At 57.7% G+C, this 24,415-nt stretch overlaps 1 protein-coding gene across 9 annotated transcripts in view; it reads right to left on the bottom strand.

Moving 5' to 3' along the window:
• Positions 1-430: 430 nt before the first annotated feature.
• The window catches only part of STIM1 (stromal interaction molecule 1), a 93,626-nt gene continuing 69,641 nt past the window's right edge, over positions 431-24,415 (bottom strand). For 3 of the 9 annotated variants that reach the window (XM_051608672.1, XM_051608671.1, XM_051608673.1), the window contains 5 exons: positions 20,779-20,946; positions 19,666-19,766; positions 18,521-18,756; positions 13,034-13,430; positions 431-3,319 (listed from right to left, as the gene is read on the bottom strand). In XM_051608672.1, coding sequence (XP_051464632.1) covers positions 2,779-3,319; positions 13,034-13,430; positions 18,521-18,756; positions 19,666-19,766; positions 20,779-20,946 — 1,443 coding nt within the window. In that variant the 3' untranslated portion in view covers positions 431-2,778. Of the gene's footprint in view, positions 3,320-10,007; positions 10,027-13,033; positions 13,431-18,520; positions 18,757-19,665; positions 19,767-20,778; positions 20,947-24,415 lie in introns of all 9 variants that reach the window. The other 6 variants (XM_051608676.1, XM_051608677.1, XM_051608675.1 and 3 more) reach the window with 5 other exon arrangements.

Genomic DNA, 24,415 nt, shown 5'->3' with positions numbered 1-24,415 from the left:
CTGCCCCATCCCTGGCAGTGCTGAAGGGCAGGTTGGATGGGGCTTGGAGCAGCCTGGGCTGCTGGGAGGTGTCCCTGCCCATGCAGGGGTGGGACTGGGTGGGATTTAGGGTCTTTTCCACCCAAAATACTTCCATGACTCAACGTGTGGGTGATTCAGGGCTCCTCAGCCCTGTTAGTGGGACAAACCCTCCCCCAGCAACAGAAATGGGGCAGCACCAGCACCTCCCACCACAGCCCAGCACCGGCCAGGATGGTGTGGGGTCACTTTTGGTGCTGAGCAGAAGTTCCTGCCCCAGACCCTGTGGCAGAGGCCTCTGCTCACGGCCAGAGATCACAGGGTCCTGGGGCAGGTCCAGGGTGTCCATCTGTCCCTCTTGTCAGCTGGCCAGGCTGGGAAGGGCTGGAAGAAGAGAGCAGCAGAGGCCGGCTGGTAAAATAGAGACTACATGCTTTATTGGATTGAAAAGTTTTATGAAATGACCCAAAAAAAAAAAAAAAATCGAAATAAAAATAAACCCCAAGTTGGCAGATGCATCAACAGTTGCCGTTTCGTTTGGTGGCTCCCCAGCCCCTTCTCCAGAAGCACCCACAAAGGCCCCTCTGCCACCACCCCCAGCAGCACCCCCGGCCCCGGGAAATGCAGGCACTTGAGTCACCAGAGGAATTATTCACGTCTCTCCAAGCAAGAGGGTAATTGTCTGAACTACAGAACCTTTTCCAGCCCTTCCTGTGTTCTCAACAGACACTTTTTAAGTTGTTGCCCTGGCGTGAAAGCGAGACCCTGGGGGGGGGGGGGGGGCTTCCAGCATCCCGCCCTGCCTCCCCTTCCTCCTCTTCCTCCCCTTCCAGTTGTGCATCCTCCTCTGCCCCACGCAGGGGAGCAGCCGGGGGGGGCCTCGGGCAGCAGCGTCCCCCCCCGGGATGGCAGCCCAGGGGGCTCGGGGGGCAGCAGGGCAGGGACCCCCGGCTGGGGGAGCTCAGGGGGAAGGGGGGGGGGGTCGTGCCAGGCAGCCTGGAGGGATGAGGGAGGGGGGCAGGGGTGGGAGCTGTGCTGGGGGGAGCAGGGATTGGCCTGGGATGGAGCCAGGTTCATTCCTGGGGACAGGCTCGTCCCTGGGAATGGAAAAAGGCTCATCCCTGGGGACAGGCTCATGCCTGGGACGGAGCAGAGGTAACCCTGGGAGGGAGCAAGGCTCATCCCTAGGGAAGGGCTCACCCAGGACGGAGCAGGGCTTGTCCCACTGCCTGGAGCAGGGGGCTCCCCCTCAGGGCCAGGCCGGGATGGGGAGGCAGGTCAAGACGAGGGCTCTGAGCAGCAGGATGGGACCCACAGCCTGACGAGGGAGGAGGAGGGTGGGAGAACCTCCCAGGGAGGATGGCAGAACAGGAGCTGCTGGAGTAAGTGGACTCAGGACAGGGGCTGTGAGCACCTGGGTGAGCCTCCTCCATCCCCCCCGTGTCCCCCAGGTCCTTGGGGAGGGCCCAGAGCCCCCAGTCCCAGAGCACATCTACTTCAGGGCGATGGAGCCAGGAGAGCAGGAGGACATTTCCAGGCTGATGCCTGTCCCTGGGCAGGGAGACCCCCACAGTGCCCTCCTCCATCCCTCCAACCCTGCCAGAGGGGGACACGGGGACAGGGGACAGGCCCTGCACCCAGCAGCCCCCTCCTCTTGGTGGGAATGTGGTGGCTGGACCCATCTCCCCACCAACACCCCCTGGTGTGGCCCTTCCCTCGCTGCTGCTCCACCACTGAGACCCCCCAACCCACGCTGGGCAGGTCCAGAGGTCCAGGGAAGGAAGGACGGGGGTGGCCACGGGCTCCTCCATCCCAGCATTCACCAACCCCCTGCAAACAGCCCCCGGTGCTGCTCGTGCCTGTGGCAGGAGGGAGCAGTAGGGTGGGCAGCCCTGGCCCACCCAGAACCCCAGCAGGGCTACCAGCACCAGCGGGACGAGGGTCAGGGCTGCGGGCAGAGCTCGGGGATGCACAAGTACCGGCCAGGACAGAGCCCTCCCTCCCGAGGGCTTTCGATTTGCTCTCACTTACCAAGAGCAGGAACAATCCAGGGATTCTCCCCCTCCCACCCGTCGCGGCGACGGGGGCCGGGGTGCGGAGAAGCGACTCGGTGGGAGCGAGGAGAGAACGGAGGTGGCTCATCCCACTGATCCCACCACCCAAAGTCACCCCGGGGAGCCTCCGGCCCCGCTCCGCGTGCTCCCACCCCCCCGACCTTCCCCACAGCCTGGGTGAAAACTGGGGAGAGGCAGAAGAACCTGCTGGGGGACGGGGGGGAAAGGCGGGAAAAGAAGGAAAGAGGAAAAAAAATTACAATACTAACAACACCGATAAAAAAATAAAATAAAAAAATAAAACCACGTTGAAACCAAACCCAAATGCCGCGTGGCTGAGCAGAGGCAGGAGTAACTGGAAGCCATGCACAGCAAAGCCAGGGAGGGCAGCAGCCGGGAGGGGAGACGGGGCGGCTGCTCTGGGGGGCTGGGGGAGCGGCCGTCGGCATCTTCTGGTTGTGGTTGGTTGGTTGGTTGGTTGGTTTTTTTAACTCCGAGCTCAGGAAATAAATAAGTTTAAATCTCTCCTCCCGGTGCTGGGCGAGGTGCCTCAAAACGGAGGGTGCGGAGGGGAGGGCGGCGGGCGCTGGGCCCGGGGAACCGGGCCGGGCTTGGGCGCCCGAGGCGCGGCCGGACCCCCCGCTCCCGCTGGGTCGCCCTCCGGGGTGGGTTTCCTCAACTCCCCCCTCCTGCCCCACTCCTCCCTCTACTTCTTGGGCTTCTTGAAGATCTTTAGGGGGAATTTTTTCTTGCTCTGGCTGAGGTCAACCTCATCGCCTGTCAAGCTGCTGTCCTCGTCCCCCGGGCTCTTCTTGGCAGCCAGCTGCGGGATGCGGGTGCTCTTGGCGCTGCCGGCCCGGCAGTCAGAGGTGGGGGAGGGAGTGTCGGGGTCGGTGGAGCTGGGGCTGTGGGAGCGGGAGGAATCCGAGTGGCTGTGCTTGCCGGCCGTCGGGTGGCTGATCTCCCCCAGGCTGGAGGACTTCTCCATGCCGTGATTCACCATCGTCATCTTCTTCATCGCCATGGGGCTCTCGGGGAGCCGCTCCGGTACAGGCGCCAGGGCGGAGGCCTCGGCGTGTCGGCTGCCGCCGTTGGGGGTGGGAGCGGCGAGGGCAGGAGCAGCCTCCTCGATGGACCTGGTCAGCAGGGTGGGCCGGGCAGCCAGCAGCTTGGGGGCAGAGCTGGGGACACGCTGGTGGTCGCTCAGGTGCGGGATGGAGGAGTCGGAGTCGCAGCGAGTCAAGTCTCTGGGGGGGGTGGAGAAGGGTGGAGGGGAGGAGAGAGGTTGGTGAAGGTCCCGGGAGACGCGGCCCAGCCCGAGCGCCCACACGGATGCAGCAGCTGAGGGTGGCTGGTGGGATGGGATGAGCAGGGGAACCCCCTCCAGGTGGCCCCGTCCTGCTCTAGCAGGGAGCAGGAGCAGCATGGATGCCCGTCAGGTTCTGCTCCTCCATCCCAGGGCCAGCAGGGTGGCTGAGGTGGTGGCCCCCCTGGGGACAGGGGGAAGCTCACCCAGCCCTGTGCCAGCCCCTCAGCGCAGGGGGCAAAGAACCCACCCAGCTGGACCCAAAAAGCTGCTGGGTTCAGCACCGAGGGGAGCTGGAAGGAAGCACTGGATGGGGAGGCAGAACCAGAGGGATGGAGGCCCCAAGCCCCAGCTCAGGGGTCCCGAGGCACCAGCTGTGGCTCCAGTGGCCCCTGGCCAGGGCTGGCCAGTCACTGGGCTCTGCTCACAGCCAGCAGCTCCCTCCCATTCCCTGAAAAACCACCCTGGCAGGCCACTTCTCCCCCATGGATCCCAGGGGGAGCTGGGCCAGGGAGCTCAGAGCCCTGCATGGCTGGACCAGGTGTCCTACAAACCACGGAGCCAGGGACAACTGCCCCAAGGGTCCCACTGCTCGCATCCGTGTGCGCCCCCCGCTCCGAGCCCGGGATGGAAAGTGTTGGAGCAACCACTTCCCCCCCAGCTTCATCCTGGGGTCAGCAGGTGCAAACCTCTCACCCCAGAGGGAGGAATCAAGAGGTTGGTGTTTCCCACCCCGGGCCAGGCAGCTGCCCCAGCCCCCCCTGCTGCACAGCGGTTTGTGCCCCGGCCTCCTGCCCACTCCTGACTGCAAACTGCAGCAGCAGCCCCGGGAGCTCCAGGTCCTGGTTTTTTTTGGAAGTGGAGAGTGGGAGGTAGGAGGAATTTGAGCAACAGGAAGACATCACAGCTCACTCCTTCCAGCCAGAATCACCTGGGTGGGGGCAAAGCTGCTGAGACCCAGCCTGACATCCCCATGGGCCCTGGTGTAACTGCCCCCGTGCAGGACACAGAGCTACACTGCTGCCACTGCCACCCACGTTAGACAGGGACATGGACCTCCTGGACAGAGAGGAGGCCCCAGAGATGCTGGGAGGGCTGGAGCAGCTCTGCTCTGGAGCCAGGCTGGGAGAGTTGGGGTGTTGAGCCTGGAGAAGAGAAGGCTCCAGGGAGACCTGAGAGCACCTTCCAGGGCCTGAAGGGGCTCCAGGAAAGCTGGGGAGGGGCTTGGGACAAGGGCAGGGAGGGATGGGAGCAGGGGGAAGGGTTTCCAGCTGGCAGAGGGAGCTGGAGCTGAGATGTGAGGGAGAAATTCTGGGCTGTGAGGGTGGGGAGAGCCTGGCCCAGGTTGCCCAGGGAAGCTGTGGCTGCCCCATCCCTGGCAGTGTTGAAGGGCAGGTTGGATGGGGCTTGGAGCAGCCTGGGCTGCTGGGAGGTGTCCCTGCCCATGCAGGGTGGGGCTGGATGGGATTTAAGATCCCTTCTAACCCAAACCATCCCATGATTCTGTGACGCTTTCACACTGGCCTTGAGACCCAGATGCCACAGGAACATCCCTCCTGCCTGGCAGGGCAGGCACAGACTGGGAGGGATGGGGGCAGGGGGGGAACTTGGCCCCAGCCTCCTCCTCAGGGTCTGCACTGGCAAGAGGGAAGGAGCAGAGCATGAGGAATGTGAATGGAAAGGAGAGGAGAAGCAAAAGGGTGTGAGAAGAGAGACAGGAGGTGCTCAGCAGTTCCTCAGGCCCCTGGCTGTGGATCATTGTGGGTCACCAAACCCACCCAGCCCCACATGCAAAGAACCCCTTGTTCTTCCAGAGCAGCACAAATACCACCCGAGTTTGGAGGCAGCAAAAGAGCGAGGCCAGAGGAGGGAAGACACCAACACTGCAGAGCTGGTGGGTGGGGAGGCTTCCAGGTGGGACTGGGTGGATGCTCAGGATACGTGAGGGCAGCAACAGACCACAAAGTCACCTGGTACAACCCAGCACCAGCTGCTTGTAAAAGGTGGGCAAGATTCTCCTCAGGTCATTGGTGCTGGGTGTTGGTCATGGGTGGTGGGCTCTGCTCCCCAGGAACAAGCGACAGGACCAGAGGGAACGGCCTCAAGTTGTGCCAGGGGAGGCTGAGGTTGGATCTGGGGAACAATTCCTTCCTGGCAAGGGTTGTCAGGGCCTGGTCCAGGCTGCCCAGGGCAGGGGGGGAGTCCCCATCCCTGGAGGGGTTTCCAAGCCCTGGAGATGGTGCTGAGGGACACGGGGCAGGGGTGGCCTTGGCAGGGCTGAGGAGCAGTTGGACTGGGTGATCTTCAAGGCCTTTTCCAACCAGAATGATCTGATGGTTCTAGGCTTGCCCTCCGTGATGGCAACAGAAGTATTTATTAACAAAACCCACTGAATAAACTCAGGCCCCACTCCACAGGAGTATCTGAAGGAAAAGAGGTATCAAAGAACTTTGTGGATGGTTCGGATCCAGCCCAAGATCTGCGGTGGGAGCCCAGCTGTGGAGACTGTCCCATCTCTTATTCTAAGGAGAAGAAAACAGCCCCGGGTGCTGCTGGAGCAGCCCCTGCCCTTCACACCCACCTGCTGAGCCCACCTGCCCCCCCAGGAGCTGTGTCCTCAAGGTCAGCAGTGGGCAGGCACAGCAGGGATGGAACTGCCTGGATGGTGTGAAATATTCCCAGTGAGCCCCTTGGAGGCCATCCAAGGGAGACAACTGGGATGAAACACTGTCACGTGAGCTCCTGGTCCCTCAGTGCCACCAGCAGACACTGCAGAAGGTCACTGCCACGGGTGAGAACTGGGGCTGGCTCCTGGGCAGCTTCAGGAGCAGCAGCATCAATAAAACCTGATGGGGGTGATGATGACGGGAGCATTTCAGAGCCACCTTCCCCAGGGGGGACACTGATGGCAGCCACAGCCTGGGGGCAGAAGAAAGATGCAACTGCAAGCACAGCAACTCAAATCCTTTCCTTCAAGAAAGCTGGGACTGTCCTACTCTTCCTGAACATTTCTTGTCCACGTTGGTGCCCAACACACCTGAAAAGGGGGAACTTCAGGCTCACCCTGAGCTGCTGGTGAGAAGCGAGGACAGGAAGGTGATGAGCAGCTGCACTCAGGGTTTATTTCCTCCACAAATTCCTGGGAAGTGCTCCCTTACCAGGAACACAGGGATTTGGCAGAGTGGCTTGGCACCAGCCCTGCAGACTGAGGGTGAAGAGAAGGCTCCAGGGAGACCTGAGAGCACCTTCCAGTGCCTGAACCATTCCGTGATTCCCTGATAAGGAGGCAGGGGCTGGCACATCCTCCTGGCTGGTGCTCGGTCCCAGCCCAAGCAGAAGGACTGAAGCTGCTGTGGAAGCTGCATCTTCTGAGGTGCCCACGTGTCTGCTGCTCACCCCTGGCTCCAGCCAAACCCTGCTCAGCCACCACTGTCCGGGCACAGGAAAAACCTCAGCCTGGAGCTGAGCCAGGAGCACAGGCTGGCAGGACCACGGGCTGGCAGCACAGCCTTGAAACTCAGTGCTGTGCCTCCACCAAATACTCTTTTCTGCTAAAAATGCCCCCAGGCCCTCCTGGCTGCCACAGTCACTGAGGCTGAGGATCAGGAGGAGGAATTCTTTACAAAGCCCCTGAGGTAACAGCAGGCACAGCAAGAACTGTCTCGTGAAGAAGCAGAGGTTTCTCCCTGCAGGTGCCCGTTGGTTTGGAGCCACCTGGGGGGCCTGTTGAGGTCCTGCCCAGTTTTCCATCCAGAGGAGACAAAGGCAATCCCGTGGCTCCAGCAGCATGTGGAGAAAATGACGCCAGCAGCTGGAGAAACAGCCTCTGGTCCAGGAGGATTCTCTCTGCCCGAAGCACAGACGTTGGGAACCTGATCCTGGGACAGCTGCTCCCACGTCCCGGGGGGGACGGAGCCAAACGCTGCCCTGGGCCCATGATGTGAGCAGGTCCTTGGTGTATCCTCCTGGGACAGCTCTCCACACAACAGAGGGTCTCTGGGCATCAAGGGGTGGGTGGTGGGTTTGTGGGGTGCTGGGGTGGCAGGGTTCCCTGGGGACACCCCGCTCTGGAGCGGATGGTTGGCACCACGTTGGGGGGCGTTTGGTCCAACCTTGTTCATCCCAACTTCTTCTCTCTGGGCTCACCATCCAGAGGAGAACAAAAGGAGCTGATGGGAGGAAAGAGCCTGCAAGCTGCACTTCTCCAGGATCCCAACAGTGCTCAGCTAATCCACATCATTCATCATCTACAGGGGGGTGTGTCCACCGGGACAGGATTCCCTGGGATGCAGCTGGATGTGCCAGAGAGAGCAAGGAGGGGATGGTCCTGAGCCCAGGGCTGGGACAAGAGGGGTGGAAACATGTCCCATCCCTGGCAGTGTTGAAGGGCAGGTTGGATGGGGCTTGGAGCAGCCTGGGCTGCTGGGAGGTGTTCCTGCCCATGCAGGGGGTTGGAACTTTAAAGTCCCTTCCCACCCAGACCAGTCTGGGATTCTATGAACATGGTCAGCATCTTGCCTGTGACCTTGGGCAAGGTGAGGCCAAAAAGGGCTGGTTGGTTTCCCACTCATGAGGCTCATGGTGCTCCTGAATTGTTACAGCACATAGAGATGAAACCTTCTGGCTCTGCAGCTGCCTGAGAGGAGGTTGGAGCCAGGGGGGTCGGGCTCTGCTCCCCAGGAACAAGGGATGGGACAAGAGGGAACGGCCTCAAGTTGTGCCAAGGGAGGTTGAGGTTGGAGATTAGAAGAAACTTCTTCACTGGAAAAGTTGTCAGGCCCTGGCCCAGGCTGCTCAAGGAGGTGGTTGAATCCCTGGAGGGATTTCCAAGCTGTGCAGATGTGGTGCTGAGGGACATGGGTTGGCACCAGACTCAGTAGACTTGGGTTATGGTTGGACGCAATGATCTTAAAGGTCTTTTCCAACCAGAATGATTTCATGATTCTGTGATTTTCCAGAGGAAGTGCTGGCCCAGGACACGACCAGCCTCCATGGTCTCTCCATGCACTTCTCTGGTGCAGGAACTACCAAATGCTCACCCCTCCTGAGAACCTCAGAGCACCAGCTGAGCAGGCAGGTACCTGGGAGCAGCATTTGATCCCTCAGGATCCTCTGCACCACGTTCTCTGCAATGACCTTGGGCACATTTATCATCTACCAAGACCAAAGCCAACAGTGTCCACATATGCCTTGCTGTGGATTTATCTGCTGTTGGGGACAACAAGTTAACCAGGAGCCAGGAAATGTGTCCTTGTGGCCAAGAAGGCCAGTGGGCTTCTGGGGGGCATTACCAAGAGTGTGTCCAGCAGGTCAGGGACACACTCTCCTGCCCTCTGTTGAGGCCACAGTTGGAGAACTGGATCCAGTTCTGGGCTCCCCGGTTCAAGAGAGACAAGGAGCTGCTGGAGAGAGTCCAGCAGAAGGCCACAAGGATGCTGAGGGGACTGGAGCATCTGCCCGTGAGGAAAGGCTGAGGGAGCTGGGGCTGTTCAGTCTGGAGAAGACAGAGGGGATCTATCAATGCTGCACCTCCAGGGGGTGTCAGCAGGATGAGGCCACACTCTTCTCAGCAGTGCCCAGTGACAGGACAAGGGGCAAAGGGGCACAAACTGGAACCCAGGAAGTTCCATCTGAACATGAGGAAACCTTCTGGACTTTTGAGGGTGGCAGAGCCCTGGGCCAGGCTGCCCAGAGAGGCTGTGGAGTCTCCTTCTCTGGAGACATCCCAAACCCACCTGGGTACCACCCTGTGCTACCTGGGTTGGATGGATGATCTCCAGAGGTCCCTTCCAACCCCCACCAGGCAGGGATTCTGGGATTCACCTGCACTTCCTATCGTGCCACCCCATGAACCCGAACCGACCGCGGGGAATGGGAGAGGGTGAGAAAATGGGGATGGGCTGAGGCTGCCAACAAAAGAAGCAGAGAGCAAAGCATGGAGTGAAGAGCAGCAAGTGGTGGAGAAAGAGGGGAGGGGGCAGGAGGAAGATCTAGAAAAGACTTGGTTTTCCTCAACTCTGCAGCCTGTTGAATGGCCCTGGTGGGCTCCTGCTGCCTGCACCACCCGGGACATGGAAGCTCATGGGGGGCTGAAGGGCGTCTGGACCTGAAGCAGGGCTTGGTCTGCCAGCCCCTCACAGACCTGGCTGCCTCAACCTCCCCCTTCACCCAGAGCCCCCAGACATGACCCACCGCTCTCACGTGGGGCACTCAGGTGGCAAAGACCCCCCAAGGCAGGATCCAGTTTGGTTTATCTGATGGTTCTGCTGAGCTGCACGTGGCACCGCCAGGGGCTCCGGAGCAGCCCCCCCAGCGCAAACCCCAACAGCCACTTCCTCCCTTCCCTCCTGGAAGGGCTGGAAATGGCTTGTCCTGGCTCAGTGACCCTCTCCTTCGGCTGTGGCTGCCACCTCCCATCCCTGCTGGAAACGGGCTGCCAGGAGGGGGGGTTGGTCCTACACTCCCATCTCCATCGGGCTGGTCCATCAGGAGCAGGCACCGGCAGCAGAAACCTCTGTGAGCACAGCAGCCTCTGACCCCCCACCCCACGCCCAGGGACACCCAGTCCCCTTCCACAGAAACGGAAAACCACACATCAGGCCTTCAAAACAAATCACAACAGCTCTGACCTTATTTGCACCGGATCCTCTGAAGCCAATTGCAAAAGAGAAGCAGAGAGTGAGGAGGTCAGGAAAGCAAATCCCCGGCCACGCGCCGGCCTTGCCCGGAGAGAAGGTCCCTACCAGGGTGACCCCCCAGGAGGCTTCAGCTTGGGCAGGAGAAGCCACCCCCGAGCTTTTCTCTTTGGGGAACAGCTTGTTTGAGAAGATTGCTCCTGTGAAGTCCCACCAACACTGGCACCTGCTGGATATGAGAGAGGCCGAAGCGACCCAGCAGCCCAGAGCCCTCACCTCCTACCCAGGGAGCCAGGGGCATTTTTGGGGGGGGCTTTTCCCGTTTTCCTCCTTGGCAGTGACTCCCTGGAAGGCCCTTCTCAGCCTCATCTGTTCCTCTCGCCTCTCAGGGAGGCTGAAGAGCCTGAGGGATGTGGGTGAAGGTCTCCAAGACTGGTCACAGAGAAGAGAAAGAGCAAAGAAGCGCACAGGCTGGTGCTGGGCTGGCCTTCCTGGCTTGGAAGAGGGGCCACCACTAACGATGCCCTGGGACAACAACATTCAAAGCAACAACAATGAGACCACGCCAGGGCACCCGATCCTTCATTTCTGCTTCCTGAAATGAACAGGGGATGGATGAGCATGGAGCTGGAGCCACCAGCCATCGGGGGGCTGAAGCCAACCGTGGGTGAAAGGTCCTGCCCTCTGCCAAACCCCCTGGCTGAGGGCACCATCCTGCAGCAACGGGTGGGCTTTGCTATGGGAACGGGGAGAGAAGAGCCCTACAGGCCCTGAGAGGTCACCAGTGAGGTTCTGAGGAGCTACTGAGCCCGTGGGGAATGAGGAGAAGAGCCTGGTTATTCTCTCCTAACGCCCCCTCGACACCACTGCCTTTTCCAGCTGGGATCCCAGAGTCCCATCAGAATTCCCTCTGCGACTGCAGGACTGAGGCTGGAACCTGGGCAGCAGCTCAGGGCGTCACGGGCCTCGGCTGGAACGAAAAGTCACGTTTCTGTGGCTATTTCTGAAACGCTGCATCAGCCCCCAGGCCCCAGGCCAGCCCCCCCGCCAGGGGCAGGTGAACAGGAGGGGACCCAGCAGCATTCCCAGCTTTTGAGAGTCAAACTGGGACAGCTCAAATTGGCAGGAATTAATCTAGATTTTAATTATGCTGCTTCTGTTAATCCCCAAACAAATACTACTCGATTAATCAAAATGTTGTTCTTTAATTGTCCGTGGTGGAGCAGGTGCAGTGATTTCCCCCTGCTCTGACACTCCTGAATCCATCACCTGCCTGGGGCCTCTCCAGGCTTCCCACAAGCTGCTCAGGGAGGGTCTGGTCCCTTTGGTCCCAGCTTTGGGACACGTCAGTTAGTGAGGAGGGAGACATCCAAACCAGGGACTGTGTAAGTGATGTCAGGGGAGAACCTGCACCTAAGGGCAGAGCTGCCTGGAGAGAGGGATATTGGAAACAGCTGCTGGAAGGAACAGATGGGATGTGGAATGTTGTCCTGCCTGGAAAAATAAACGTGCAAGGACATTGCCCCTGCTGGCTTCCTCACAGAGACTTACAGCCTTTTCATAGACTCACAGTCTGGTTTGGCTTGCAGAGACCTTAAAGATCATCTAGATCCACCCCCTGCATGGGCAGGGACACCTCCCAGCAGCCCAGGCTGCTCCAAGCCCCATCCAACCTGCCCTTCAACACTGCCAGGGATGGGGCAGCCACAGCTTCCCTGGGCAACCTGGGCCAGGCTCTCCCCACCCTCACAGCCCAGAATTTCTCCCTCACATCTCAGCTCCAGCTCCCTCTGCCAGCTGGAAACCCTTCCCCCTGCTCCCAGCCCTCCCTGCCCTTGGCCCAAGCCCCTCCCCAGCTTTCCTGGAGCCCCTTCAGGCACTGGAAGGTGCTCTCAGGTCTCCCTGGAGCATTCTCTTCTCCAGGCTGAACACCCCAACTCTCCCAGCCTGTCTTCATTTCCCAGCAGCCTGTTCCCTAACACTGGGGATAAGGAACCATCTCTAACTGTACCAAGGAGAAGGTGCAGAACAGAGAGATGAAATGACTTGACCACAGTCCCCAGCAGCTCCTCAGCAGGGCATCACAGTGGTGGCCCCATCACAGCCCTTCCACTGCCCACATCAGCACCAAGCCCCCAGCACAGAATGAAAGGTTCTGAGCTCAGAATGGCTGCTGGAGCTCCCCAGCAGCACCCCAGGGAAGCCAGACAGGGTTCGTGCTTCTATTGAACCTCTCCTTTCCCTACTCCCAGCAGGAGAGGTGAGGGATCTAGGAGGGATTATGGGATGGGGATGATAACTAGCCCCTTGGGTCCTGTCATGCACATGCCTCCAAAGAGCCATCACTCCCTGGCTCTCACTACTGAAAGGGACCAAGGTAAAGCCAGTAACCCAGCAACAAGAAGCTCCAGCTCCCTCCTCTTCCCCTTATTCTCATTATTCCTCAGCCAAATCCCACCCACGCCTCAATTCCTACCAACATCAAGGTCCAGAGTGACCCCGAAACACAAAACCCCTACATCCTGAGTTGTGCCACCTCTCGAAACCAGCAGGACCCTCAAACCCTCGGGCAGCACCAGCTGCCACCCCACAGCTCCCACCCATCATGGTTCCTTTGCAATTTGCTTGTGAAGACCCCAGATAAGTCAAGGCTCCAAATAAGGTCAGTGTTTGATTGGTTGTGTTACCTTCATCCTCACGGGTCCATCACCCAACGACCGATTTAGTGATAACCTAGTGGCCAGGAGGTCTGGTTTGCTCAGCTATGGGAACCAACAGCACCACCCTGGTTTCTGCCCCCACTGAGTTGGCAAAGATGGGAATGGACCGTGGAGCTCTCCTTAGAGGGTCCACAGGCACAAGGAGAGCAGTGGAAGGAACACAGACATGTGGGTAAAAAATTAAATCAAGGCCCCCAGAGGAAAGGGCACAAGGAATCTTAGGAGGAAGAGCACCCGAGCAAGCAGCAGCTCTGAGACCCAGCAGGCAAGAGGGAGCTAGAAAAGAAACAGCAAATATACCCAAAGCTCTCAGTGCGACAGCGAACTCCAGAGGTGACATCAGGAGGGGGCAGATCAGGGATGGAGTCCATCTGGAGGAAATAAGAGGAGGTGGTGTGATGGTAATAGATAGGGTGGACATGGCAAGCAGGAGCAGGTGCAGTGGCGGTGGATGAGGAGCAAAAGGTGGAAGAGGTGGTGGTGGCAGGTGATGGGCTGGTGCCAGGAAGGTCAAAACTGAAAGAGTGTCCAGAGGAGAGGCTGTGCATTCGACGGAGAGAGACTCTGCCCACCCGGAACGGGGCAGCTGGGCCCGACTCATTCTGGCCTTGCATGTAACTCTCTACCAACCTCTGAGATCCGTGGCCGTGCTGAGGGTCCACCAGGCGCTGGCGAACTGTGCTGGGCAGGGCAGGAGCTGGAAGGAGAGAAAGGGGAGAAGGTTGGAGGTGGCTGGAAAAGAGACTGCGGGTCCCCTGGGTGAGGAGGTGCCACCACAAAGCTGCCACCCACGGCCAGGGCCACGCAGCCACCCCAGCATCTTGGCTGCTGTCACCAGGACCCTCGCTGGGTGCCCCCTTGTGCCATCAGTTAAGGCTGGTTTAAGGCAGGAGAAGGATTAAGCTGGTGCTGCTGCTCAACATGCTCAGATTAATGCCCAGCCCACCAACCAGCTACCTCTGACATTCCTGAGGGAGATGTTTTCTTGAACACCTTATCTGATCATCTTGCTTGAAGCCAGAAACTGGCTGCGTGAGTCACCCCTCAGCTCTCCCTCTGAGCTGCCACCCAGGCTTCCTCACACTGAAGACGTTGGCACTTTCAGGCCATGATTCATTCCATCCTAACAGCAACATCCAGATCATCCCAGTGCCTCACATCCTGGCAGGACCATTTCCCTACACAGCCTGAAAAGAGGAGCCTCCAGTGATCAGTTCAGATGTGGTCACCTAAAGCTGGTGAGGTGAGCTCCACTAGCAGCACCACTCTGCTCCCCTGCCAGCACTGCAGTGCTCCTGGAGCAAGGCATGGGAATGCCTTCTCTGGGCACATTCCAAACCCGTCTGGACCTGTTCCTCTGTGACCTACCAGAGGTGATCCTGCTCTAGCAGGGGGTTGGACTAGATGATCTTCAGAGGTGCCTTCCAACCTCTACCACTCTGTGACTGTGACTATAACAGGACCAAAGCCTGGGCTGTGAAGGACAACCTGTGAAGCTGCCCTGTGCTGTGTGTACAGGTGCAGGGAAGCTTCAAGGCCAGGCTTGGAGCACCCTGGTCTGGTGGGAGGTGTCCCTGCCCATGGCAGGGGGGTTGGAACTAGATGATCATTTAAGGTCCCTTCCAACCCAAACCATTCCATGATCCTATGATCTTTCTGGTCAGAAAGTTTTACCTGGCAGGTACCAGGGGCTGGAGAGCTTGGCCAGTTCCCTCTCCACCAAGCCTACACCACCTCTGCACTGCACCTACATAGTGGAGCCTTCAGAGAGGCCGAGGAGGCTCCTCCACCTCCATGGAGATCTCCACAGGCTCCTTCCCATAACACACAGAAAACCAAGGATCCATTGGGCAGCTTTGCCCCCAGCAGCCAGCCAGGCTGGCTGTGTTGAATCCACCAGCTGCAACCTCCATACAGGATGTTCCCTCCTTTGCAGGAGATAAGGTGTTCAGGATTGTTCAGGATTTCTTGTATGTGTAAGAAATAGACGTGAAAATGGGTTAAAATGGTGAAGAGACAGGAAAGCTAAGAGGTGGAGGAGGAGGAGAGCTCCTTTGGGAATTGAAGAACCAGCAAATCACTGCTAGAAAAACACACAGCTGGGACACATGGGTCTCCTGCAGCTCCTCAACAACCCGGTGCTGGAGGAACATCACTGGGACAGGTTTCCAGTGGAAGAAGGAACAAGCAAGAGCCACTTGGGCACCTTTGCTGTGTCCACATCTCCAGGGTCAACCAGTTTCTCTCTCAAGGTGCCACCACTCAGGTTCAGCACTTCTTGCTCCACGACAAACCTCTTGCTGGAGCTCGTCCCACCAGCCCTTCCCATTCCCAGTTTTGAATCCCTCGTGCTGGTGGGAAATGTAAAAACCTGAGCAGAGGAGGGAAGGTTACTGGGCAGACCTGGAGCTGCTCCAGCTCTCCTGCTGTGCCCCTGCAGTGACAGGGCAGCCCAGCTGAGCCCTGCCTGCCCCAGATGCTGGTTCAGATCCAGCTCTGGAGTCACAGTTGGAGGATCCAAGCTCTGCAGAATAAAGACCTGGGGGATCTGGAGTTTCTGCTACAGGTCCCGTTTCTCTTGGGCCAGGCTTTTGTCCCTATGTCTGTGGTTTGGTTTCTTCCCCTGCTGTTCCACTCCTCATTCCCCACCCTGACCCCTTAGACCTTTGCACTCTCCTTTTGCAGGATTTACCCCGGGATAAGGAGAGGAGCAAAGGCCAAGACCTTGACCTTGCTCAGCCACAGCAGACCCTTCCCACCAGCACCATCTCACTCCAGAACCTGCACATGGCTCAGCAACCTTTGCCAAACAACCTGCTCATCATTGACTCACAGACTGGCTTGGGTTGGAAGGACCTTAAATCCCACCCAGTCCCACCCCTACATGGGCAGGGACACCTCCCAGCAGCCCAGGCTGCTCCAAGCCCCATCCAACCTGCCCTTCAACACTGCCAGGGATGGGGCAGCCACAGCTTCCCTGGGCAACCTGGGCCAGGCTCTCCCCACCCTCACAGCCCAGAATTTATCCCTCACATCTCAGCTCCAGCTCCCTCTGCCAGCTGGAAACCCTTCCCCCTGCTCCCAGCCCTCCCTGCCCTTGTCCCAAGCCCCTCCCCAGCTTTCCTGGAGCCCCTTCAGGCACTGGAAGGTGCTCTAATATCTCCCTGTCCTTGAGGACAACCACCACCACACAAGTATTAGGGCCCTGCGGGACAATAAGTGGCATTGCTTAATTTGTTGAAGGATGTGGAGGGAAGGGAGGCCTGGGAGCCCCACGGGGAGGGATCAGGGTCAGCCTCGGATGGCAGAAGAGGCACTGGTGAGGAGGAGGTGGGATGGGAAAGGCAACACCACCACCTCCTCTGGCCTACCCTGAATCCTTCAGCTCTACCTCAGGGTTAAAAACAAGTAAAAAACAGCCCTCCATATTTCATAACTGGCTTTTTAAAAAAAAAAAAAAAGAAAAAAGAAGAAGAAAAATGCAAATCCCAGCAGCACAGGAGAACTCCAGCAAACTGTGATTCTTCTTCATCCCACCAGACTCTTCCCAGGGGTTAGTAAAGATGCTGATGACTCAGTGATCAGAGGTACATTCATTAGTGCCAGGAAGTTGGAAAAGTCGTGTCTGTAGCTTTAGTCCAGAAAAAGGGCAGAGGGTAGAACATGAAAAAAAAACCACCAGAACTTAAAATACAAGTGAAGAGAACCAAACCAGGGTGTTTCCAGAGGGACTGATCCTCCGAGGACAGGGACGAGCGGTCACTGAACCTGCGCCCCAAAAGCCAGGCTGCGTCTGGGATGGGCCAGCGGGGGGAACAGGAGAGAGAAACGTGATTTACTGGGAGAATCTTCCTGGGCAGGTGACAACAGCCCCCGTGTGACAGGGGGGAAACTGCTACTCTCCTTGAAGCTGCTTTTTGTGGAGCAAGAAAGGGGAAAATCCTCTAGGGAAAAGCAAACGCTCCTGCACCTCGGGAGCTCCACGCCTGGGGAGTTCCCACCTGCAGGGATGCAGGCAGGGATGCAGGCAGGGATGCAGGCAGGGATGGTGCCCATCACTGGGCTGACAGGAACAGCCAGTCCTCACTGCAAAAACACTCTCCCTGCAGGTGTCTCACAGGAGTCACAAAAAGGGGCTGAGACTTAAAATCTGGGACGAAGGCTCAAATTCACCTCCTGCTTGAGGGCTTTTCTCCTCCTCCCTCATTAACTCCTCATCCCTCATTAACACCTTGCTTGCAACTCTGCAAGTGTTTTATTAGAGCTCTCTAGCCTGGTTCCTAACGGTGAGTGCCAACCAGAAGGGTTGGTAGGACACTATTACCTGTTTGAGGATTTAACTCACACCCAGCCCCATAAAACTCCAGCCCCCGTGTTTGCTGAGCCCTGGAAACACACAGCTCCCCCCGTTCCTCCTGCCTGAAGGTCCTGCAGGCTTCCCAAATCCTGGCTGCTCTGCCTTCATCCCCCTCATCACCCTGAGCCTGACCTCAGCACTTGCTTGCAGAGCTTCACAACATCTAATAGAACGTGACACCAGGAGGGAGGGACAACAATGGCCTGTACGGGCACCTCCTGCCAGCCCTGAGACCCTTCTGTTCCTCTTCTTACCTTCTACCCAGTTAAACAGACTTTTCACAGAACCATGGGATGGTTTGGGTTGCAGTGACCTTAAAGATCACCCAGTGCCACCCCTGCATGGGCAGGGACACCTCCCAGCAGCCCAGGCTGCTCCAAGCCCCATCCAACCTGCCCTTCAACACTGCCAGGGATGGGGCAGCCACAGCTTCCCTGGGCAACCTGGGCCAGGCTCTCCCCACCCTCACAGCCCAGAATTTCTCCCTCACATCTCAGCTCCAGCTCCCTCTGCCAACTGGAAACCCTTCCCCCTGCTCCCATCCCTCCCTGCCCTTGTCCCAAGCCCCTCCCCAGCTTTCCTGGAGCCCCTTCAGGCCCTGGAAGGTGCTCTCAGGTCTCCCTGGAGCCTTCTCTTCTCCAGGCTGAACACCCCAACTCTCCCAGCCTGTCAATTCACAAACCTTCAGCAGAGAAGGAAACAACCACCACTTCACCCAAGAACTCAGCAACTGAGAGCAAGTCAGAGGGTGACCAGAGCTCAGTCCCTTCCTCCAAGAGGGTTCCCAAGAGCCCACCCCCCATCACAAGCAGCCATGTTCCTCCCTACAGGTGTTGATGCACTTTGTATTTGATGCAAAGGGACAGAACGTCCCTCTTGGTGACCACAGCCCAGGCACAGGAGCTGGGGCATGGGGGGTTCAGGCTCTGCTCCAGGAGCTGTGTCACAGGTGGTGATGAGGAGGCAGCATCAACCCCAGCTGCTGTCCAGGGCAGAAGGTCCAGGGCAGAGAAGCTCAAGGCCAAGGATATGTGTGAGAAGGGGGTATCTCTGGGTCCTTTTATACTCCCAACAAGTGCTCAGAGATCAGGAGAATGCACTTTGTTTCCCTCCCTCCCCATTCTGAGCCTTGCCTGTGCTTTTGTACGGGGCTTTTTTTGTAACATCTCAAATCCAGGTAGTTGCAGAGCCCAGCACACCTGAGGGACAGCGATGACCAGGAACCTCTACAAATAACTGGTTCTGTTGGAACTAACGGGCTCCAAGCAACCCCAGCAGTGGTGGTCTGGCACTTGTGGACGTTCCCGACCCTTTAACAACTTGCTTTTGCTCATTTAAAAACCAAGGTGGATACCCCAGTTCCTCCTCCCACACTTTGACCCCCTCCCCAGGCGGGTCCCATCGCGCCCGGCGAACACGGGGCCACGTACATTGGATGGACATGGGGGACACCAGCTCTTCATCCAGATCATCCACGTCGTCAGTCATGATGAAGTGAGAGGGGTTGGGGCGGGGGGTGCCCATCCAGCTGGGGTCGATGTTGAGGGCTGAGGCCAGGCTGTGGATCCCTGGGTTGTTGACGATCTGGAAGCCGCAGAGCAGCTCGATCTGCTGCCAGCGGTGGAGCCGCTCCCGCAGCGCCGCGGTCACCTCGCTCAGAGCCTGCCTGCAACCAGACACAGGCACATCATGGAACCCCAGGGTGGGTTGGGAGGGAAGGGACCCTAAAGCTCATCCAGTGCCACCCCTGCATGGGCAGAGACACCTCCCAGCAGCCCAGGCTGCTCCAAGCCCCATCCAACCTGCCCTTCAGCACTGCCAGGGATGGGGCAGCCACAGCTTCCCTGGGCAACCTGGGCCAGGCTCTCCCCACCCTCACAGCCCAGAATTTCTCCCTCACATCTCAGCTCCAGCTCCCTCTGCCAGCTGGAAACCCTTCCCCCTGCTCCCAGCCCTCCCTGCCCTTGTCCCAAGCCCCTCCCCAGCTTTCCTGCAGCCCCTTCAGGCCCTGGAAGGTGCTCTCAGGTCTCCCTGGAGCCTTCTCTTCTCCAGGCTCAACACCCCAACTCTCCCAGCCTGGCTCCAGAGCAGAGCTGCTCCAGCCCTCCCAGCATCTCCGGGGCCTCCTCTGGACTCACTTCAGGAGGTCCATGTCCTTAACTTGGAGGCTCCAGATTTGGACACATGCAGGGCAGGAACGCAGAACCCACCAGAAGTTGCCTGCAATGGGGAGGCTGGTGGTTCAGCTTTGTATCCCAATAGCTGGGCCATCCTTCATTCCACTTTCAGGAATTTGGGAATTTAAAAACCTGCAAGTACTGAACTACCCAGGGATAATCACTTAAGAATCCTGCAGCCTCCTGAATCCTCACTTGGACAGGAATTGCTCTTCTTGTTCCACACAGATAAAACTAGAAGGTTATTGATGGAAAGAGGCAAGTCCAGCCCCTGGTAGCTCCAGTCAACATGAGCTGAACAAAAGGAGCCCAGGAGCACCCAAATGGGCTCGTGTCTGTAACATGAGAGGGATGAAGAGGGAGGCAGGAGGAAGGGAGGGTGCTCAGCAGATACTCACTTTGCAGTTAAGATTTTATGATCAACATCATCTAGAGATGAGCTGTGAGCAACGTGAAATGTTCCAAACAGGGTGTTGCGCTTCTTTTTGATTTTTTCAGCCTGGAAGATCAACAGAAAAAGGTCACAGAAAGAAGATAACCTTATGTTTCCTCCAGGACCAGAACATCCTGGATGGGCTGAGACAGAAATAGCCCCAGCAGCTGCTTGCACACGTGTAAATAGTGTGAGTGGGGCTTTTACTGAAGGATTTATTCTTCCTAAGACGGGCTGAGGAACCTGCCAGCAGGGAGCACGAAGGTTGAGGCTTTGATGCTCCTCCCCAGCCCTTCTGATTTCCCAAAAGTGAGAGGGAGCTGAACCAGCTCCTCTAGACACTGCAAGGCTCTCACAAAGCCTTGGTTTCTCCTTCCCATGAGCAAACGACTAAACAAACAACATTTAAGCCCTCGGGCTGTTGGTTTGAGGTTGTTTTTTTTTCAGCTTTGTGTGCATTACAAAGAGTCTCCACACAGACCCCCTGGCTCACAGGTCTGGTGGCATCAACTTGAGCTGTTACCAGAGACAAACCAAGGAGGTGGAGACAGCAAAAGGAAAACCAGCAAAACGTTGAAGTCCTCAGAATAAAAGCATCTTGATGCAGACCAACTGCCCCGTGCTGCCAGCTCGGGCTGCTGCCTGTGCCAGAGACACGTCCCAGCAGCTCCAGGCTTGTCACTTGGCACGGGAAATTGGGATCGACTGGGAATGCAGGAATGATTCATGGCTCCAGATCACAGGCACCCGGCAGGGGTTTTGGTGCCTACGCAGGGGAAATCACCTCGAGCTGGGATTGTGCTGCAGAGCTGCAAAACCTGCTGCTTCCCCACCACCCCGGGGCTGTCACAGGGAGCAGCGACTCCCACTCAGCACCTACAGCCAGATCTTCAGAGAATCACAGAATGGTTTGGGTGGGAAGGGACCTTAAAGATCATCCAAACCCTGCCATGGGCAGGGACACCTCCCATCAGACCAGGTTGCTCCAAGCCCCATCCAAGCTGGTCATCAACACTTCACCTTCCCCAAACCTTTCCCCACAAGGGGAGGACCCGGGACCAGACGCTGCCATCCTCACCCCTTCCTTGGCCACCAGCAGCTGCTTCTCAGCGTTCTGTTTCTTGATGTTGTAGTACTGGACCTCCACCTCGTGGGTCAGCTGGAGCCACTTCTGCAGGGCCTCGGGTGCAGCCCAGCTGCAGTGGGACTCCAGCTCCTTCTCAGCGTTCTTCAGGGCCATCCGCACCTGGGGGAGAACCGGCCGGTGGGCGTTGCAGCAGCACTGGGGACAACCTGCCCTCCTGCAAGGTCACCCTGACCACCAGCTGCCAACACGCTGCTTGGAAGGCACCAGAAAGAAAGAGAAAAAGTCCCTACACAACTTAATCTTACTCAGGACAGAAGCAGAGGGCAAGAGGAGGAGAGGGGAGAAGTGGGAGGAAGGAGTGTGGCCCAGCAACCAGCCTGGGCTGCTGCTTGGGTGACCCCAACACCAAACAGGGCTTCCCTGTCACAGAACAGCTGGGGCTGGAAAAGGCTTTTATGATCACCAAGACCCACCATTAACCCAGCACTGCCAAGGCCATCACTAAACCTCAGCACCACACAGAACCCCAAAATGGTTTGGGTTGGAAGGACCTCAAAGCCCACCCAGTGCCCCCCCTGCATGGGCAGGGACACCTCCCAGCAGCCCAGGCTGCTCCAAGCCCCATCCAACCTGCCCTTCAACACTGCCAGGGATGGGGCAGCCACAGCTTCCCTGGGCAACCTGGGCCAGGCTCTCCCCACCCTCACAGCCCAGAATTTCTCCCTCACATCTCAGCTCCAGCTCCCTCTGCCAGCTGGAAACCCTTCCCCCTGCTCCCAGCCCTCCCTGCCCTTGTCCCAAGCCCCTCCCCAGCTTTCCTGGAGCCCCTTCAGGCCCTGGAAGGTGCTCTCAGGTCTCCCTGGAGCCTTCTCTTCTCCAGGCTCAACACCCCAACTCTCCCAGCCTGGCTCCAGAGCAGAGCTGCTCCAGCCCTCCCAGCATCTCCGGGGCCTCCTCTGGCCTCTCTCCAACAGCTCCGTGTCCTTCCTGTGCTGGGGACCCCAGAGCTGCTCCCAGCCCTGCAGGGGGGTCTCAGCAGAGCAGAGCAGAGGGGACAATCCCCTCCCTGGCCCTGCTCCTCACGCTGCTTCAGTTTCTTTTCTGTCACCTACACATGATTTAGTCTCTTTGAGCCTTGCTGAAATAATTCAAGAAGTTACCAATTCAGGTCAATTTTTCCCCTTGGACAGGAGCAGCACTGGGTCCTGCTCCCACCACAGGTAGAACTCTGGCCATGACCCACCAGTGTCTGGGGTTTAGGAACATGGAGAAGCAGTGGGCAGGAAATCTGCCACCAGGTATCTGGGTTAGAGGAGTGCCCAGAACATCCCCAGGAATGACACGATCATGGACTGGTGGAAGAAGTAAGTGGTGCAGGTCAGTAGGCTGGGACCAGTGGTTGAGATGAGCCATCACACAACAGTGTCCAACACACAAACCCTCTCAGTTCTGCAGGGGAGTCGACACAAAAGGAGTCACTCCCTGTGTCTACATTCCCCTGGGAAGATTGCTAAGATCCCATTTTGACCACTAAGAGCAGCAATTTATCTAGTGAGGAATGGCCTCTGGGTCTGCAGCCCTGGCTGGGTCCATGGTCTGGGGAAGGATCACCTGGTGAGGAGAGAGGGTGGGTATGAAGAAGCCTGTAGGGGACAGTCCCACCCCAGAAGTTCACCATCCCACACCCACCTCCAGCAGGAGCTTCCCAACCCAGTATTGTTTCAGTGACACGACTCAACGGGTGCAAAAGAAGGTCTTATTTTCATAGAATCATGGAATGATTTGGGTTGGAAGGAACCTTAAAGACCATCTAGATCCAACAGGGACACCTCCCACTAGACCAGGTTGTTCCAAGCCCCATCCAACCTGGCCTTGACCACTTCCAGGGATGGGGAATATTAATATTGATCTTCAAATGGGTTGAGTTTGAGGGTCAGTGGGAGTGACTGGTTAATGATGTCCGTGGCCTAGAGCTGGCTGGGAGGGTGATTGGTGTTATGGTCACACAGTGTGGGTCAGCTGGGACAAACCAATACTCACCCTGCCAGGGCATCCCTCCTGGAGGCCTCTAAAAACAACAGAGCCATTAAGTCACCCCCGGGTTTTGGGGTTTTTTTAGCAAATGTACAGTGGAATGAATGAAGTGGGATGGAGGAGACCTTGCCTTCTCCAGGAGCAGGTGGGGTAGAAGGGCTCAGGGTTACAAGAGGAAGGGGCCATGTCCTTAATTAATGGCCCATGATATAAAATGACCAAATTCCTGTGTTTGTGAGCAGGGATGTCCCAATGTGTATCCTGAAATGGAGCTCAGTGACTCTGGGGAGAAGCTGGACGACCAGGTAGGAGGAACAACATTGGACCATGAGAGCAAAGCTGGCAACAGGCTCCTGAGGGTGCCTGGGCTGTTGGTATCCCAAGCAGGAAGGAATTTTGCTGTTTGCTGACTCTTATTCCTCCCTCATCAGTGGAAAACCCAGATTCTGCCTCCTCTTCTTCCCTGTCCTGCCTGGTGGCATGTTGGACTGGGCATAGTCAGGGTGGGAGGTTGTGCTGGTGGCCCCCCAGCACCCAAGGGACTCGCTGGGCTCCTGCAGCTCTGGCTCCCACCATCTCAGTTTGAACTGACCCATAAGTTACAGTCAGGTAAGAGCTCAGGTGAGTGAAGAAGGAATTGGGGGTTTGGATCAGTCTTGTAGATCTGGGCAAAGAAAACTCCCCAGTTGTTCACCCTTTGGCCTCTATCACCACAGGGAGGTGCTAGGAGCAGTGTCCTTGGTGTCCATTCTGTAGCTCATGTCACAGCTCTCAGGGTATTTCCATGGAGAGCTGGAAATGCTTTTTCTGACCTAGGACTCACTCTCTTACAAATTCTCTGGGTATCCTTCCTGGCAGAACAGGTGTCACTGTTTTCTCAGCATTGCACCCAACGTTCTGCCCAGGTCTATGTCACAATATGTGACTTGGGGACATTTTCCTGCTGGTCTGTACCAAAAACTCAGGGTCAACCTCTCCTAAAACCTTGTAAAGATGGGATAGAAAAAATAATCAAGAGCTCATGGTTTGGAGTGGGGGTTAGAGGTCACCCAAGGGTGAAGCTACAGGTCAAGTTCAACACCTCTCCTGCTTGGTCCCTGCTGCCCCGCACAGGAGACAGGAGAGGAACATGGAGCAGGGGGAGAAATACTGGGAGCTGTTCCTCCCCAAGGGGAGTTGAAAAGGTAAAAGAGGATCAGCAGCAGAACATGGGCAGATTTGTCAGTGGTCAGAGTGGTGGGGTTGGAAGGGAGCTCTGGAGATCATCCATCCAACCCCCTGCCAGAGCAGGATCCCTCCAGCAGGTCCCACAGGAACCTCCAGAGGGGTTGGGATGTCTCCAGAGAAGGAGCCTCCACAGCCTCTCTGGGCAGCCTGGCCCAGGGCTCTGCCACCCTCACAGGCAACAAGCTCCTCCTCTTCTTCAGCTTGACCCTCCTGTGCTCCAGCTTGTGCCCATGGCCCCTTGTCCTGTCCCTGGGCACTGCTGAGAAGAGACTGGTCCCCCCCTCCTGACCCCCCTGGAGATACTGCTCAGCCTTGAGGAGACCCCCCCTCAGTCTCCTCCTCTCTAGCTGAACAGCCCCAGCTCCCT

Source organism: Apus apus, chromosome 1, assembly GCF_020740795.1.
Source record: "Apus apus isolate bApuApu2 chromosome 1, bApuApu2.pri.cur, whole genome shotgun sequence".
Taxonomy (NCBI): domain Eukaryota; kingdom Metazoa; phylum Chordata; class Aves; order Apodiformes; family Apodidae; genus Apus; species Apus apus.
Note: the sequence above shows the minus strand (reverse complement) of the source record. Positions and strands in the feature narration are given on the sequence as shown.